This window comes from Vulpes lagopus, chromosome X, assembly GCF_018345385.1.
Source record: "Vulpes lagopus strain Blue_001 chromosome X, ASM1834538v1, whole genome shotgun sequence".
In the NCBI taxonomy this organism is placed as follows: Eukaryota; Metazoa; Chordata; class Mammalia; order Carnivora; family Canidae; genus Vulpes; species Vulpes lagopus.
Window position 1 is genome coordinate 19507084 of NC_054848.1, and position 19282 is coordinate 19526365.

A 19282-nucleotide genomic window follows, 5' to 3' on the forward strand; every position below is an offset into this window, starting at 1 on the left:
TGGTTTTGTAACTAAGAAAGCATTGCCAAATAGAAGGTCATGATTTACTCCTATGTCGTCTTCTGAGAGTTCTAGTTTTAGCTCGTACATTTAAGTCTATGATTCCTTTACAGTTTCCTAAAAGTCTTACCTATTTGGTAGTGCTTTCCCAGAAAATATTTATGGCACTATTAAAAAACAATTAAACTGTTGTGTTAAAAACAAAATGTGCAATGTGTGCTCTTTAGCATTCTAATCTAGCCTGAGAACAATATTTGAAATGAGCCAGTACTCTCTCTGTAGGACAAATAAATGCTTTCATAAGTACGTCACTTTTGAATGGAGTGCAGTTTATGACCTATTTACTTATGAACCAGCCCAAACAGCTTGCTTCCATAGTGTGAGGGAAGGAAGAAAGACTCTATTGTGAGAATCAGAAAAAATCTAATCGCTAATTTGGTCTAAACAACAGAGCTTAGAGCTTTCTGTGGCTTTCAAAAACTACTTTCTCTTTGCTTGAGAAAGATGAATAAAAACTGTTTTTTAATGTCTTGTGACCTGGAAATATTTAATGTAAATATAACAGTCCTTTTATTTATATTTTTCCTCTAATGCTGAAGGGAAGATAGCATAACATGAATGAAACAAGTATCATCTCAACATGCTGTTTCAGGGGATCCCCAAGATTATTCACACGTGGCAATTCACTAAAATAACTCACAGGACTTGGTATACAGTTGTACTTAGGCTTGACTTATTATAGCAAAGGGCATATGACAAGACCAGCCAAGGAAAAAGATACAGGCAGAGTGTGAGGAAATCCATGCACAGGCTTCCTTCATAGGCTTTCCTTCCCCGCCTGCGAGGGATACACTGAATGTGTTCCTTTTCTGGCAGAAAAAATGCAGCCACATTTGTATAATGCTTCTACCTAGACAAGTCCATTAGAGACTCAGCACCCAAGATTTTTATTGGGGGCTAGTCACATAGGCAGGCTAGCCTAGCAAATACCAAAATTCCCAACCAGAAGGAAATCAAGTGTTTGTTATAAATCACATCATTTACACAAACAATATATGTGTAAGGTCTGGTGTCCCAGCTTTTACCAGCTTGGGAAACTTCTGAGAAGCTGAGTTTCCTAAGGCCAACCATGCAAGCAGGTCTTTCTAAAGATGGCAGTCTTGCACCTGCTATGTTAACTGTCTTCTGCACAGAGGCCGTGGTACTCATTCAAGTGGTAGTTTAAAGTTTACTTAAGGAAACACTCAAATTTGGTGTCTAGGACTATTCTGAATTTATCATCATTTCAGTGAGTGGAAGTTTATCCCATCTATGAATTTTTAAAGAGTCAGTATATTACTATAGTAAATACTGTCTAGTGGCACGTTTAAGCTACTAAGAGATTTTTAAAGGTCAGTGGCATTTGGGTCTTAATTTTAAATAAAACATATCTATTCATTAAAGCAGGACATTCAGGATCTCATCTGGTACTACTCCTTAGGCAGATGTTGAAATTCCCATTTGTACTTGAAAGTAATAAAATATTAAATCTTATCCGCAATAACATTAAGAATGAGCTAGAGGAATCCATCAAGGGTGCCCCCAAAGCCCAACCCTAAGGTAACTTTTGCCAGTCTTGCTGGGGACAGAAGGTGTTCTGAAAGGAAAACAATAAGCACACAAAGAAAGCATAGGTTAGGTCCTAACAGACTAAAAAGTAAAACATTCATATAAAAGCAATATCTTGTTGTACGAGGCTTGTTTCCTCTGATTACTCTTCTTCCTTCTCTAAAAAAGTTAGTGTACAAAAAAATGTAAAATCACTCCTAGGCACCTTATGTTCCCGTTTTAGACAAATATCCTTGGGTGCTTTTTTGCATAAGACCAATGGAATCACTATCTGTCTGATAGTTAATCTGTACATTATGATGGCGTTGCCTCTAATTACCGTTTTGTGTACTTGCTTTGTCTTCACATCTGAACTGTACACTGTATTTCTCTTCCCTGTACAATATAACAGGATATCTAGACCAGGCACTCAAGGGGTGCTTAATCAATCTAAGGGGAAAAGTCACGGGGATTAAAGGCCTTTAAAGAGTACCAAGCTCAATCTCCTCTGTTTTTAGATTCCAAAGTCAGAAACAGAGGGACACACACTCTTGGATCGGTGGCAATCAAACAAACCAATGCTTATGGGTATCCTCAAAAGCTCAAATAAAACCAAATCATAATGCTATTTTGAACATTAAAGAATACACCCAACACACATTTGGCCACGTATACATCAGTGCATTAGGTCAGCGCTGTGGGCACGCTAGGGAGAAAGACACTCGCCCTGGTCTCAGGGAGAGCAGTCTGCTAGAGAGCAGGTGTAAACTAACAAGGGTAGAACATGCACGAGGACGCAGAAAATCTACAAAGTGATCCAGGACTTCAGAAAGAGAAGGTTTTCATGTCAGGAAATTTAGTTCTTTAGAAACAGAAGAGCAGGGACTCAGTGCTCAGCGGTTGAGCGTCTGCCTTCGGCTCAGGGCGTGATCCCAGGCAGAAAGGATCCCAGGGAGCCTGCTTCTCCCTCTGCCTGTGTCTCTGCCTCTCAAATAAATAAATAAATAAATAAATAAATAAATAAATAAATAGTAAAAAAAAAAAAAAGAAAGAAAGAAAAAGAAATGGAAGAGTGATGGTGAATTCAATAGGAATGCCAAACAACTTAAAAAGGTTTTATAAAGGTGCAAGCTTTTCCTACATCTCACAACCTGCCGAGAAATGAGGAACAAGAACAGAAGAAGGAAACCCAAGGGAAAAGGAAGAGTTACACAAAGAATCTATTAGTAAATTAAGCATCTTTAGATCAGTGGGGCCCACAAAGAGCCAGGAGCACAAAGCGAGGAGCAGAAAACAATGTCACGTTGCCTGACAGGACAGAGAGGAGATGCAGAAAGGAGGACGTGCCTCCTCAGCAGCCTCACCAGCAGGAGGCAAGTGCGGACTGCGAAGTGGGGAAGGCCCTGGGGCACGATGGCCGCTTCCAGGTCTAGAGAGCTTCGCCTAGTTGAATACACGAAGCAGTCTGTCTTTCTTCATGGAAACTACACGACTTTCGATCCTGGGGAACATGCCCCCAAACGAATCAGAGCCTCCCTCTGTAGTAATGTTGTAATCAAGGGTTGCATTCCTGAAGAAGGAATCAGAAAGTAAATCAGAGAGAGATGACCCACAAAATGCCATAGATAAAAGTCACACCAGAACCTTCTAAAAATTGACAAAACGGAGAGCAATGGATCATACTGCACTCATGACAGGAAAGGCCCCATTGAACGAAAGCACGGAACCGAAGCTTACAAAGTAAGTAGGAGACTTTTAATGTTAACTTCCTTGCTTTTCTTAGAATTCTTTTAAGAAATGTTTTTGTGGGGACCCCTGGGTGGTGCAGCGGTTTGGCGCCTGCCTTTGGCTCAGGGCCCGATCCTGGAGACCTGGGATCGAATCCCACGTCGGGCTCCCTGCATGGAGCCTGCTTCTGCCTCTCTCTCTCTCTCTCTCTCTATCATAAATTTAAAAAAAAAAGAAATGTTTTTGTTACTTTTGTTTGTGTCACTGTTATATGGGTGCAGGGTTTCAAGGGTCAAACAGTTCCACTAAGTGTGTTGCAAAAACCAGGAGTCCCATTGTTTCCCTCTCCCCATCCTTTCCTTGAGTGCTAATGCCAACTTAAAAAATCCCTCTTCCTAAGGGGGAAAAGCATTCCCTCTCTTACCATCTTCCTGGGGTCTCAGGAGAAAGTCATACATACGTGCATTCAGACACTCATTACCTGAGGGCCATTTTCTCCCAGTTTAGAAGAGATATGAAAAATAAACCAGACAGCTGATTTTTAAAAGCAGTCTGCAGCGAACAAAGCATTTAAAATCATGCCCCCCCCCCAAAAAAAATAAAATAAAAATAAAATCATGCCCCCAACCACACTGAAATTTGGAGTCACTAACAAAATCTGAGTATCGCGTCCTCTAAGTTTTGGAAGGACTGGCTACGACTTCACTTTTGAGTGTGGGGAGCAGTCTCTGAATCCTGGATTCTCCAGCTTTGCCTTGACTTCTGTGCCCACTTGTCCTTTACACTCCCAAGGCAGGCCAGCGCTGGATGGAGAGTGTTCCAGGGTGTACCTGAGAAGAGAGAGTTTACGGACTGACTCTGCAGGTACTGAGTCTGAAGACTCTTTCACAGGTTGGGGGTGGGCAGGGAGAAGAGTCACGTCCTACGCTGTTCTGCCTTCCAGAAGAACTGTTGCCTGCAATAACAAAGCTCTAGAATTAACTGAGAAGACAAAGGCCCTTAAATATGAAATACAGGTCACTCATTCAGCACTGCTAAGTGAACAAAATGTAAAACAGTGAAACTCTTTGCTTATGAGAACAAACCTGCTCCATCCAGAAATTTCTTTGGCTATCATTTCCCAAATATAAATAAGCCTGAACTTCGGTCATGTCTAGAGTCTGATCTAATTGTACCTTTAGAACTATGTCCAAGCTAATTGTGGACTTGCAATTTGAATCTATCAAAAGGGAAACAAAACATCAGACAGGAGGTGTACAGGGTAAAAACCAAAACTGCAAGTTTCTTTCAGCTGGTCGTGAACGAAAACATTATTTATCATTTTTTTTCCATCATGATAGGTGTACTCTTTAATTTCCATCTCCTATTTCACCCATTCCCACACCCTCCTCTCCTCTGGTAACCATCAGTTTGTTCTCTATAGTAGACTCCATTTCTTTCTTAGTTTGTCTCTTTTTCTTTGCTCATTTGTTTCTTAAATTCCACATATCAGTGAGATCATACAGTATTTGTCTTTCTCTGACTTATTTCACTTAGAGGAACTCTCTCTGGCTCCAGCCATGTTGTTGCAAATGGCAAGATTTCATTCTTTTTCATGGCTGAATTATATATATATATATATATATGTATATATATATATATGTATGTATATCTGTATGTAACTGTATCCACTTCTTTATTCATTAATTGATGGGATAGTTGGGCTACTATTTCCATAGTTTGGCTATTGCAAATAATGCTGCTTCAAACATACAAGTACATGTAACCATCTAAATTAGTGTTTTTGCATTTTGGGGGGTAAATATCCAGGAATGCAATTACTGGATCATAGATAGTTCTATTTTTATTTTTTTTTTTGAAGAACCTCCATACTGTTTTCCACAGTAGCTGCACCAGTTTACATTCCCACCAATGGTGCACAAGGGTTCCTTTATCTCCACATCCTCACCAACACTTACTGTTTCTTGTGTTTTTGATTTTAGCCATTCTGACAGGTGTGAGCTGATATCTCATTGTGGTTTTGATTTGTACTCCCCTGATAATGAGTGACAATGAACTTCTTTTCAAGTGTCTATTGGCCATCTGGATGTCTTCTTTGGAGAAATGTCTGTTCATGTCTTCTGTCAACTTTTTTTCACTGGATTATTTTTTTTGGGGGGGTGTTGAGCTGTATCAGATATATATATATATATATATATATATATATATATATATATATATATATATATATATGAGAGATACTAATCCTTTATTGGATATGTCATTTGCAAGTATCTTCTCCCATTCTGTATGTTGCCTTTTAGTTTTGTTGATTATTTCCTTTGCTGTGTAGAAACTGTTTATTTTGATGTAGTCCCAATAGTTTATTTTTGCTTTTATTGCCCTTGCCTCAGGAGACATACCTTGAAAACTGCTGCTACTGCCAATGTATGATAAATTACTGCCTGTGCTCTCCTGAAGAATTTTAAGGGTTTTATTTATTTATTTGACAGAGACAGTACAAGCAAGGGGAGAGGCAGGCAGAGAGAGAGAGAGGGAGAAACAGGCTCCCTGCTGAGCAGAGAGCCTTGTGGTGGGGCTTGATCCCAGGACCCTGGGATCATGACCTGAGCTGAAGGCAGATGCTTAACTGATTGAATCACCCAGGTACTCCTCCTAGAGGATTTTTATGAGTTCCAGTCTCAGATTTAAGTCTTCAACCCATCTTGAGTTTATTTTTGTGTATGGTGAAAGAAAGTGGTTCAGTTTTCATTCTCTTATCCTGTTTTTGTTTTTGTTTTTTTTTTTAATTTTTATTTATTTATGATAGTCAGAGAGAGAGAGAGAGGCAGAGACACAGGCGGAGGAAGAAGCAGGCTCCATGCACCGGGAGCCCGATGTGGGACTCGATCCCGGGTCTCCAGGATCGCGCCCTGGGCCAAAGGCAGGCGCCAAACTTTTTTCCCACTGTATATTCATCCCCTCTTTGTCAAAAATTAATTGACAATATAATTGTGGGTTTATTTCTGAGTTTTCTGTTCTATTCCATTGGTCTAGGTGTCTATTTTTATGCTGGTACCATACTGTTTTAATGATTACCCTTTTGTAATATAACTTGAAACCTAGGATTGTAATACCTCCAGTCTTGTTTTTCTTTTTCAAAATCACTCTGGCTATTTGAGGTCTTTTGTGGTTCCATACAAATTTTAGTATTGTTGGTTTAAGTTCTATGAAAAATGCTCTTGGTACTTTGGTAGGGATTGCATTAAATGTGTGGACTGCTTTGGGTAGGACAACCCAATTATTCCAACCCATGAGCAAGGAATGTCTTTTCATGTCTTTATGTCATCTTGAATTTCTTTCATCAGTGTTTTATAGTTTTCAGAGTATAGGTCTTCCACCTCTTTGATTAAGTTTATCCCTAGATATTTTATTGTTTTTGGTGTAACTGCAAATGGCATTTTAATTTCACCTTCTGTAGCTTTATTTTTAGCATACAAGAACACAACAGGCTTCTATACATTGATTCTGTATCCTGAGACTTTACTGAATTCATGTCATTGATCCACTAGGGAAGTACTTTGCAGTACAGGGGCCACTTGTGGGCTGGGATCCAGCAGTGCATTTATAATAAAAACTGCTAATCCACTGGCCCAGGCACCTGCTACTGTACCACCAAGGTAGGCATTCCCTCAGCTGGCCCTGGTTCTTCTAGCTACTACTATTGTTTTGATTTTGTCCCAAATGGCAGCACAGGTGGTAAGATTGATGAAGGCATTCTTTAGCATCTCTAGTCCCTTTCCTCCCACTGAAACAACTGCTTTACAATCTTGATTTGCGATAAAGCAATCTTTCTTAGGACTCCAACCACCACATTATTACAGAACAGACTACACCACATTTGTCTCTTCGGAGTCCCTTAAATCACTCTGTATGGTAGAGAGCGTTCCCTCCAAAGTCTCTAAAGTTATTAAAATAGAATTGTCCTGGGCAGCCCGGGTGGCTCAGCAGTTTGGCGCTGCCCACAGCCTGGGGGATGATCCTGGAGACCTGGGATCGAGTCTCACGTCGGGCTCCCTACATGGAGCCTGCTTCTCCCTCTGCCTGTCTCTGCCTCTCTCTCTCTCTCTGTGTCTCTCATGGATAAATAAATCAAAAATCTTAAAAAAACAGAATTGTCCTGATTAAGTCACAGATAAACTGAATTGAGATTCACAGTTTTATCATAAGGGTAATTGGTCATAAAAAAACAATAAAAAGGGGGATCCCTGGGTGGCTCAGCAGTTTGGCGCCTGCCTTTGGCTCAGGGCGTGATCCTGGAGTCCCGGGATCGAGTCCCGCGTCAGGCTCCTGGCGTGGAGCCTGCTTCTCCCTCTGCCTGTGTCTGCCTCTCTCTCTCTCTCTCTCTCTCTCTCTCTCTCATAAATAAATAAATAAATCTTTAAAAAAAACAATAAAAAATATAAACATAAAAACAGAGTACTGATGTCAGGAATAAGCCAAGGAAGGAAAGATATAAACTAGTACTGTGAAAACTAGAAAGAGCTGGAAAAATGCAAGATCTTATAATATGCAGATGTTTTATTTTCTACAGTTCAGGGTTCATGGAAGGCAAGTAAAAAGTGATAAATGTAAAAGGCAAGCAGCATTGGATAAAAATCACCAGATAAGGAAAAGATTATATAATATAAAGAGCAACTGAGTTAGCCTGGTTGGAAAGTGATGACCTTGCTGACCTAAACAGAGACCACATACTGCTCCGAGCCGGCTCTGTGACCCCCACCCCCATTCCCACCACTTGGAGGATTTAAGAGGTTTTAAGGCAATGTTTCAGTATCATCTAAAGGATTAAAAATGGAAGTAATACTTTACAGTTAGGAGGCACTCAAATACCTTTTGATTAATGATCTCAAGAGCAATTTCTTCTCTAGATAAGCAATCTCAAGAACGAGGAAACTTGGGGAGTTTCTACTTTCTGTGGGTGATATAGGAAGCCAAGCCAATGGGAAAAGCCTGAAATAATAATAATATATTTATGAGATATTAAATTTTGGGCACAGTAACACAAACGTATCTCAGCAAAAAAAAAGAAATACAGACTTCTGGATCACTATGGGGATTATTCTAGGGACAAATTTGCTTCACCTCATTAGTCCGGTGATAATGCTGGAAACATTCTTTGCCATTTTGGCTCTATCATATGTATTTAACATTAACACGAGCACATTCCATTTGTGTACTACTATCATACCAAATGCTATCAAATCTGGAAGGTCAACAATTAGGGATTAAATTGACACTACAAGAATACAAAGATACCTTTTAACTTCCAATCTCATTTCAATTCGGAAATTCTCAATTTTGCTTCAGAGGCCGCTCCCCGGCCATCTTCCCTCACTGGCTGACATGTCAAAAGGGGCTCCTGCTGTTCCCATTGGCACTGAAAATACAAAGCTTAATAAGCTGCGCATTCAGGGGTCACAAAAGTGAATAAACGGCCTACATACACAAAATCAACACACATGACCACATGTCATTCCTCCGCTGGCAGAGGACAGAGACTACTTCATTACGTATCTCCCACTGGCATTCAAGAAGTGCAAGATCTGTATAAGCTGGGAGGCAACAGAATGCAACCAGGGGTCACAGTTACTGTTTTCTTTTGTATGTCTTCTAATCACCGTCAGGCCAACTATTACTTACAAGTTATGTTCTCGTGCTGGCCATTGAAGCATTGTCTGTCATCTCTAGAGCCACTCTGCTTGACTCCACACTTGTGGGGCTTGGATCTGGGGCTTGGACTGTGCAGACTGCCAGCTGGTGCTGCCCTGAGGGGAGTTAACGGTTTTCTTTAACACACACCCACATCACACACATACATGCACAGAGAGACATACCACACGTACAACCATGCATACATACCACACACATGGGCACCAGATATGCTTAAACTGTCACTCAATAATACATATTAACAAAAACCAGAACAACTTTTTTTTAATTCAGAATTTTAATTATGTACATAAATAGCAACATGAGAACCAGGAGTTCTAATGCTGGACATTATCTCTAGGTGAAAGGATTTCCGATTAGTCCACTGGTAGTATGGTATCATCCAAGATAACAAAGAAGCCTGGTATATAGTTTTTCCTGAAGAAGAAAGCCAATTTACTACATTCAGTACTGACTTCTCTGCCATTTTTTCTGTAGAAAATGCATGGAGTTTCCAATGTTTACCTATAACTAAAAGAAAAAGAAAACCATAAGTAAATTGCCAGAAAAAAAAGACTTTAAAATTTGGCTTTTTGGGGATCCCTGGGTGGCGCAGTGGTTTGGCGCTTGCCTTTGGCCCAGGGCGCGATCCTGGAGACCCGGGATCGAATCCCACATCGGGCTCCCGGTGCATGGAGCCTGCTTCTCCCTCTGCCTGTGTCTCTGCCTCTCTCTCTCTCTCTCTGTGACTATCGTAAATAAATAAAAATTAAAAAAAAAAATTTGGCTTTTTGAAAATTCACTAGGGTTAAATTGAGAAACCATATCAAATATTTACATTACCATTATATGACCATGAGGATCATAATGAGCCATAAAAAAACTTATTTCCATTTTACAGACACTTAAACTACAAAGCAGAAAGGTTTTGTGTTTCATCCAAAGTACATTCAGAGTCTCAACTGGCTATGTACCTGAGCATAATTAAACAGATGGATGGATGAATAAATAAAAAATAAATGCTTAAATGGCACAGCACACACCACATGTCTCCCCTTCTGAAAAACCAAACAACTACATTTCTGTCCATCTGCTGAAGGAGAACGTGATTATATCTCCGTCCGTCTGACGTATGTATACCTTTCTTCATATCATACCATTATTCTTCTCTGGAATGCAACACACATCATCCAAAGACACATCAAAGACAAACTGATTATTTTTTCCTGCCCCGCCCCCTAACAAACTGATTCTTCTTCAGATTGCTTTTTCCCCCTAATACGTAAGTAATCTACTTAGCAGTTAGAGATTTTAGAGATATATTTTTAGAAATAAATATATCTTCTATTTTTTTTAAAGATTTTTATTTTATTTATTCATGAAAGACACAGGGAGAGACAGAGAGAGAGAGAGAGAGTCAGAGACATAGGCAGAGGGAGAAGCAGGCTCCACGCGGGGAGCCCGACGTGGGACTTGATCCCGTGGACTCCAGGATCACGCCCTGGGCCAAAGGCAGGAGCTAAACCACTGAGTCACTCAGGGATTCCCAAATATATCTTTTAATATAAAACCAAAACTTAAGTTAAACATATACACCTCTAGCTTACCTTTTCCATCTCAGTTTATTGATCTGTTTTGGACTTATCTAAGAATCCAATACATTTACTGAATTGTTAAAACTGCAAAATGGAAATGACCAAATTGATAAGGATTCAATAGGCCATGGTAGTCCATATTAGGAAGTTATTAAGCAGCTAAGAGGAGGAATGAGATAGATCTCTAAATACTATGAGAAAAAGCAGCACATAATATATTAAGTGAAAAAAGGAAAGTTACTTCATTTGTTCAACACAGCTAAACATAGCACTGTCTATGAAGTATCCTTACCAAAACTAAACCTAAATCTGATGGAGCCTTCGGATCTATCATCTTATGGGAAATGCAGAGAAGAGAAGAACCAAGAGATAAACAGAATGACACTAAATGGATGCCCTCAGCCAGCCAGAATATGGGATCTTCTAATGAATAGGCCTGTTTTTCAAAAAAAATAATGACGGGGGGAAATGAAGGAGATGGAACTATTACAATTTATTTTTTTAAGATTTTATTTATTTACTCATGAGAGACAGAGAGAGAGAGAGAGATGCAGAGACACAGGCAGAGGGAGAAGCAGGCTCCATGCAGGGAGCCCGACATGGGACTCAATCCCGGGTCTCCAAGATCACACCCTGGGCTGGAGGTGGTGCTAAACCACTGAGCCACCTGGGCTGCCCCACTGTTACAGTTTAAAAAGGACTTCAGAGACCTTCGGTCAACTGTAATGGGTAGATCTTGTTTGGATCCAGATTCAAATAAACCAAGTGCAAAAAGACAATCAGGGAAATCTGCATACTACCTGAATATGAAATATTAGACAATTAGTGTTAATTTTTTTAGGTGTGATAATAAAATTGTGATACGTTCCTTCATGGAGGTTTCAGTGTACTTGCAAAACAATTCAAGAAATATGAGCTCATTCTGTCAAAAAAACAAAAGCAGGTATGGATGTGCACACATTTATTTACATAGAGAAAAAAAGTCAAATGGTATGCCAAACTATTAATAGAAATTAACCATGGAAAAGGAATAGAGGATAAGACAAATTTTTAAAATATTTATCTAAGAAAATTTTTTTCTTAAAGATTTTATTATTTATTTGAGAGAGAGAGAGAGAGCGAGAGAGCATAAGTAGGGGGAGGGGCAAAGCAGACTCCCTGCTGAGCAGGGAGCTGGACTTGGGGCTCAATCCCAGGACCCTGAGATCATGACCTGAGCCAAAGTGAGACACTTAATCAACTGAGCCACCCAGGCACCCGTAAACAAATTTCTTTACAACAAATATGTATCACTTTTATAGATGAAAACTCCATCTCCAATAGAGAAATAAAAAAATAATCAAGAAATCAAGGTTGTGCATACAGTAAGCTGAAGTCTGGCCCAGAGTATTTTGGAAAGATGAAAGAGATATTTAAGTAGTTTCCCTATATTCCAAGTTTCATGGTTTCTGAAGAGAAACATAATATATTCAATGTCAAGTTTCTGGAGGACATATGTTGTTTCCTGGCTGCTCGTGTTCTAGTCTCTCTTCCAATAGCAGATCCATCCAGTGCACATCTCGCCCTGCTCTCCAGAGATGCTGGGAATTCTTGGGTGGGGCTTAGGCCTCTTTTAACAAGCTCCTGCGGTAATTTGTTTGTATAATAAAATTTGGGAAGTACAACTTGGGGTTACCATATGAAGGGCTGTGATGTGAAAGAGGATCTGTGTTTGTTTTCTGTGACCTCTACGGCAGGATCAGAACCACTGCACAGGAGTTACAAAAAGACATATTTTTGCTTAGTGTAGCAAAGTGATTAGTAACGCTTACTGATTCCGAAAAATCAGAAGCGTCCCAAGATGGCTGCCCTGTGGGGTGAGCTGCCTATCAGTGAAGATGAAAGGTGAGACCACACAGGGCTACAGGGTATTTATGCTTGAGGCTTGCTCGGGAGCCAGATGACCCCTCTCAAATTCTAAGAGTATATGACTCTGCGTCTCTAAAAATATGGAGAAAGCTTGAAAAAGAAAGACTTCAGGGGATCCCTGGGTGGCGCAGTGGTTTGGCGCCTGCCTTTGGCCCAGGGCGCGATCCTGGAGACCCGGGATCGAATCCCACATCAGGCTCCCAGTGCATGGAGCCTGCTTCTCCCTCTACCTATGTCTCTGCCTCTCACTCTTTCTCTCTCTGTGACTATCATAAATAAATTTAAAAAATTAAAAAAAAAAAAAAAAAAAGAAAGACTTCACAACTGAGTGCTTTCATGGACTGTAAACAGCAGTCATGATTTATAATAAATATAGTGGTGATTTTAAAAAAAGACTATAAAAGAAAATTCATATTTGCTGCAGAAAATTTTAAAACAGGACGTTAGGGATCCCTGGGTGGCGCAGCGATTTAGCGCCTGCCTTTGGCCCAGGGCACGATCCTGGAGACCCGGGATCAAATCCCACATCGGGCTCCCGGTGCATGGAGCCTGCTTCTCCCTCTGCCTGTGTCTCTGCCTCTCTCTCTCACTGTGTGCCTATCATAAATAAATAAAAAATTAAAAAAAAATAAAACAGGACGTTATATAGAAGAAAAACTATTTAAAAAATCCATAATTCAAAAAAAAAATCCATAATTCTACCATCCCAAGATATATACTTAAATTTTTTGTTGTATTTCCTGGTCTTTATCCTCTCTAAAAACGTATCATACTACGTTTTTTTTTTCATTTAACAAGTTTCCATGCAATTAGGTATTACTGAAACATAATAACATTCTTCTTCATGGATATACCAGAATTAAGCCACTTTTTAAGAAGATTTTTATTTATTTATTCATAAGAGACAGAGAGAGACAGAGAGAGAGAGAGAGAGAGAGAGATGCAGAGACACAGGCAGAGGGAAAAGTAGGCTCCATGCAAGGAGCCCAATATGGGGCCTGAACCCAGGAATCTGGAATCACGCCCTAGGACAAAGGCAGGCGCTCAATCACTGAGCTACTCAGGCGTCCCAAATTAAGCCACTTTCTGCAGCTAAATATTTAGATTGTTTCCAAACTCAATATAATCTTATATAATGAAGAAATCACAAGTGCCATTATATAATTTTTAATATATATAAAAACCAATATTAATATAACTAGGGTTTTGTACTTAGCTGGTACTCATGAGTAAATATTGAATAAATGAATGAAAATAGTGAATTGAGTGTGAGAAGGAATAATACTGATTTTTCTGACTTCATCTGGTATCCTAAATTTCTCTAGCCTCAGGTTACTCAATTTTTAAAGAAAGAATAATTATACCTATGAATTCCCTATGGCACTTATAATATTTCTATATAATCTTGAGCTTCTCTACAACCATCATTCATTCAATAAATGTTTATTTAATGACTATCAGATGAATACAAGGGTACCTACTATAGTAAAGTGCTATTTGAAAAAAAAACATAAACCTAAGAAATAATGACACTTTTCAATTGTTTGAAACAGTTTTGTAGACAAATCCCAACTGCCAAGTTCTAGCTTGTCTAAAAAAAAATAAAAACAAAAAACCCAGGTGCTTAAGAATGAACACAAACAAGTGAAGGCACTTAAGTCCACAAATTAAGGATGGAATGAAACATTATCCCAGCCCTTTTATGTATCTACATGAGGCTGAAACTGATATAATTAATTAAGTTAAATTAAGGACAAGTCATTTCAGCTGATGCTAACAATACTAAAAATGACTATAGCATTCTCTTGTTCTTTACCTGATTAAAATGGGCAGAGCATGGAGCATTCTACTTATTTCCAGGTGAATTCTTCACATTTCCTGGCTTGTAAGACAAAAAGTAAGAATATTAATACAGTTTAAAAAGGAAATAGTGAAACTTCTAAAGAAAGAGTGGAATGTCTCAAAGTGCCCATCTTTAGTATTTGGCTGAATACAACATTAAATATTCTTATAATGCAACCTGACCTACTTCTTAGTTAACTGAAGGAATTACTAGGGTTCCCTGAGGGCTCCACTGTAGACAGTGACTTAGGCTTGGAGTAGAGCTGGGACTAAAGCTTCATTAATCCTCACCACAGAGATTCAGCCTAACAGCTGATTCTATAAAAAAATCAAGAGTGAAAAGATCTCTTTACTATTTCATGCTGCTACCATTGTTCAAGTATTAAAAAAAATAAAGAATAAAGCTGTTCTGTGTGCATCATCCACCATAGGGGTCAAATCACAAAACACGTTTACAATGAAAGTGGTTATAATTGGAACACACCCATTCCACCTGGCCGCATCTGGGAATGTATAATTAGGTCATGTCATCTACCAGAAGTGATGTAGGAAAGTTTCTAGTAGGAAAATTACATGCGCCAGATGTTTAAGGCTTTACTTCCTATATGTTTTCAATACTCTATTTGCGGAAACATGTTGGTAAGAACTGATATCCACCATGGACGTGAACGTTCATGACATGGCAACTGCAAACAGTAGGCTCCAAGTGAGTGGTCAATGGGGCTGGAATTCTGGAGTCTAGACTGGGCACAGATTCTCTTGGTGGCCTTCTCGCAGTTATCCATGGGTGAAGGAGCAGGGGGAGTGAGAAAGCAAGAATACATAACTAACCCCGTAATTTCAGAGCATGGTTTCTAAGCAACTCCAGGCTTACTGAAGTGATTGAAAACTGGTCTCTCAACACAGTGATCATATATCCCGGCTTGCCAAGTTATACTGATTTATGCCCACTGTCCTAGCATAATTAATAGCACCCCCTTCACTTTCAAGCCTATTCTGACTTGGATGATAAATTATATGGTTACCCTATCTACAGACCACATCCATTTGATGATGAACTTCTGGGCAACAAGGCCTTATGTATTACTTGGTGGATCATCATACAACACCCATGTCTACTTATTGCTCTGAACAGAGCTCTACAGAACTCAGTACTGTGTGCCTTGCTGTATTCTTTGAGAGCCACAATCACACAAACACAAACAAACACACCCAGAGGCCTTCTTGCTGTTGCTTTTTCAACCTGCCAAGCTCTTTCCTAGGATGAGAACTTTGCAAAATGTATCTTTGACCTAGATTGGTCAAACTCAATTTCTGCCTAGCTAAATGCTATTCATCCTCTAGATCAAGGCTGTCACATGTCCTTCAATTTACATGAGAACCTTTTATTCACATTCACAGCATCATATGCTTCCTGATTTGTATAATTCTTCCATTCATTTACTAATACATAAGTTGAATCATTTACCAATATATAGGCTTCATGAAGGCACAATATTCCTAGAACCTCCTAGCACATGGTATTTAAACATTTGTTGAATAAAAAAATTAAATGCAGTACAACCTAGAGATCTGATGAGGTTAAAAAAATGTTTGGGTATGTAATTAATGAAGAAAAGAAATAAAAAAAAAGAGGCTTCATTTATGAAGCTAAGTGAGATAACCACGTCCGGCAGTGGGGTCTGTCATAAAAACCATGGAGTTCTCTACCTAGTTAAATATATTTTAGGTGTGAACTACCTTATGTAATGCTTGCCAAGTACTTCTAGTGATAGTCTTATATATTTTACTATCTATACTTGCCAGCATCTCAATCTCAAAAATATAATTCATAAGTTTTTTTTAATCTTTTGGACATTAAGAAAATGAGCACATGAAATATTCTGGTTGAGGAAAACAACTCTGTTGCTAGGAAATTTTTCTTGTTTGGTTATGTATCACTTATAGTATAACAAAACATGACAGTCAAATATCTCACTAAAGAAATATTGAGCCCATCCACCCTATTACAAATCAGATCTCTCTTGGCATAAACTGACATGATCTCAGAAAAAAAATAAAATTCTCCAACTTCAAAAGACAGATTGTGATTTAGTACAAGCCAGAAATTAATTTTTTTTGCATTTTTCAGACAGCTGTATTTGAAATATTTTATAACTAATTCTCCTTATAATTTAATTTTGATACCTATCAGGTTTCATTTTTTTTAAGATTTATTTATTTAGGGGTGCCCTGGTAGGGCGCCTGTTCTCAGATTTATTTATTTTAGAGAGAGACCACACGCATGACTGGGGGGGGGGGGGGTGGAGAGGGAGAGAATCTTAAGCAGACTCCCCACTGAGTGCAGAGTCTGACACAGGGCTCAATCCCAGGGCCCTGAGACCATGACCTGAGACAAAATCAAGAGTCCGAAGCTCAACTGACTAAGCCACTGAGGTGCCCAGGTTTCATAATTTTTAAGCAATTATTATATTTTATTTAACCCAACATATCTAAAATACTATTATTTTAACATATCAGTATAAAAATGAGATAGTTTACATTCTTTTTATTTGTACCATGTCTTCTAAATTTGCTGTGAATTTATACTTACAGCACACACCTCAATTCACACTAGCTATACTTCCAGTCCTCAATAGCTTGTGGCTGCCATATTGGACTATATAGGGCTAGAGGAATAAGCTAAATAGCACTGTTATGGTTAGTTTGATGTGTCAACTTGGCTAGGCTAGAAAAGAAAATTTATTTCCTTACCACATCCATGAACATGAATGATCATTTCTATTAGCAAAATCAAAACATTTGTTTTAGTCTAAACATTTATTCCTAATTAGTATGCACTACCATGTAAAGAGGGATTTCTGGACAAATCTCTGAGGTATAGCATCCCACTGAAATGTCTGAGCTCCTCACTAGTTGATTATTTTAATTACTTAACTTCCCCAAATGCAGTTTCCTCATTTGTAAAATGGGAATAATAACAGAACCTGCCTCAGAGACTCTTCGTGAACAAAGAGTTTAGTACCCAGGGCCAAGCTCACAGCAAGTGCTCGATAAACATTACTTATCCTATGTAAAAAGTCACTTAACTTTTTGACGAGGAAACAAAAGGTACAGATAAACAATCTGTTAAAGACCCCAATGAAATCCCAGTTCACTGATACCGTCAGCAGAATACTGCCTCCCCCAAAGATGTCTGCATCCTAATCCTGGAAACTGTGACTCTGTTACTTTACCTGGCAAAGGAGAGTTTATGTGGCATGGGGATTTGGGTTGGTAATCAGCTGACTTTCCAACAGGGAGATTAGTTTGGATTGTTACATGGGTTCCTATAGTCAAAGAGGGAGGCAGAAGACAGGGGCAGAGAAATGGGACATGAAAAGAATTTAACTTGCAGTGGCCGGCTTTGAAGATGGAGGAAGAGGGCTGTGAGCCAACGAAAGCTGCAGCCTCTAGAAGCTAGGAACAGCCCTCCACTGGCAGCCAGCAAAACAGACCTTGACCCTACAACCACAGGAACTGAAAAGAATTCTGTCAACAACCTGCATGAGGGGGGAAATGGATTCTCCCCTGGAGCCGCCAGAAAGGAATGCAGCCTTGCTGACACCTTGATTTAGCGCCAGACTTCTGACCTACTGAGTCTAAGATAATATAAATTTGTATTACTTTCAGCCACTAAATTTGTGGTCATTTGTTATGGCAGGATAGGAGACTAAAACACGGGGGGCAGGACTCTTGACTAATGGATATAAGCCCTATGTTTCCATTTCCCATCAGAGGATGTTATCTTCTCAAGCAGAAGCAAAACTGTGCAGTGTCCTGTGACATCTGTCATGGCTCTTGTGTGCTAGAGTCTGTCCATTTTATAAGTTTCTTACAAGGATAAACTCATTTAGTCCTCAAAGCAGCCCCTGAGGTCCTACTCGCATTTCCCAGAGTGCCAGAGCAATTTCCCAAGGTTTCATGGTTTGTAAGAAGTGAGGACGGGGCGGGGTGGGGCGGAGCCTGGAGCACTCATTCCAGAGTCCAGTCTCTTGGCCATCAGGCTATGCTGCATTCTGCTTGGTCCACCTTTTCTGATACGAAAGCTTTATGCCTTTCGAAAAAGGAGATGCTCCCCACTGCCCTGCTGCCCAGAATTTTTAACTTTTTATTTTGCTAAGTAATGATGTTAAAAAAAAAAAAAAGAAAAATCATTGCCTAGGACCTTGATTTTTTAAACAGCCAAAACTGGAAAGGGCACAAATTCAGAACAAATTTAGCTTTATGGAAAACCCACCACATTGTCCTTATGTTTACTTTTATTTTATTGGGTTAAGAACACTTAATATGAGATTTACTCTCCTGACAAATTTTTAAGTGTATGCTTTACAGTACTATTGACTTACAGGCACTATGCTGTACAGCAGATCTCTAGAACACATTCATCTTCCATGACTGAGACTTTACACCCATTGTACAGGAACTCCCCAATCCCCTTCCCTGTAGCCCCTGGCAACCAGCATTCCTCTTTCTGTTCCTATGACTTTGACTCTGTCAGATACTTCATATAAGGTGAATTATGCAGTATTTCTCCATTTGTGATAGAAATATCCGAGAGGATCACTTTGAAACCACGTAACTTATGGAGAGCTAAACTTGAGTGTGTTTAGCAAGCTGAGGAATTTGGAATGGAGGAAGAGAAAGCAGGGCATATTTACTCAGGGTGGTGGCTGCTGCTTCCCTTTCATTTTCCTGCTGAGCCAGCAGGGGCCTGAACACAACTATTAAAAGCCCAGCTTTAGAAGTTCTGCTCAGTTTTCACGTTAGTAACAGGTTTATATTTCTTCATGGATTTTCTTGCCCTTTAAAGACTTATTAAGATTTTGCTTTTTAGTTATTGTTGGCCTTTAAGAGTCATTCTGCAATTCTTTCAATAGTAACTTGTTATA

General features: G+C 39.3%; 1 protein-coding gene across 3 annotated transcripts in view; it reads right to left on the minus strand.

Annotated features, from left to right (window-relative positions):
- Positions 1-9285: 9285 nt before the first annotated feature.
- Positions 9286-19282, minus strand: part of APOO (apolipoprotein O) — a 54807-nt gene continuing 44810 nt past the window's right edge. For 2 of the 3 annotated variants that reach the window (XM_041741905.1, XM_041741902.1), the window contains 2 exons: positions 14326-14391; positions 9286-9537 (listed from right to left, as the gene is read on the minus strand). In XM_041741905.1, coding sequence (XP_041597839.1) covers positions 14356-14391 — 36 coding nt within the window. In that variant the 3' untranslated portion in view covers positions 9286-9537; positions 14326-14355. The remainder of the gene's footprint in view (positions 9538-14325; positions 14392-19282) is intronic. The other variant, XM_041741904.1, reaches the window with a different exon arrangement.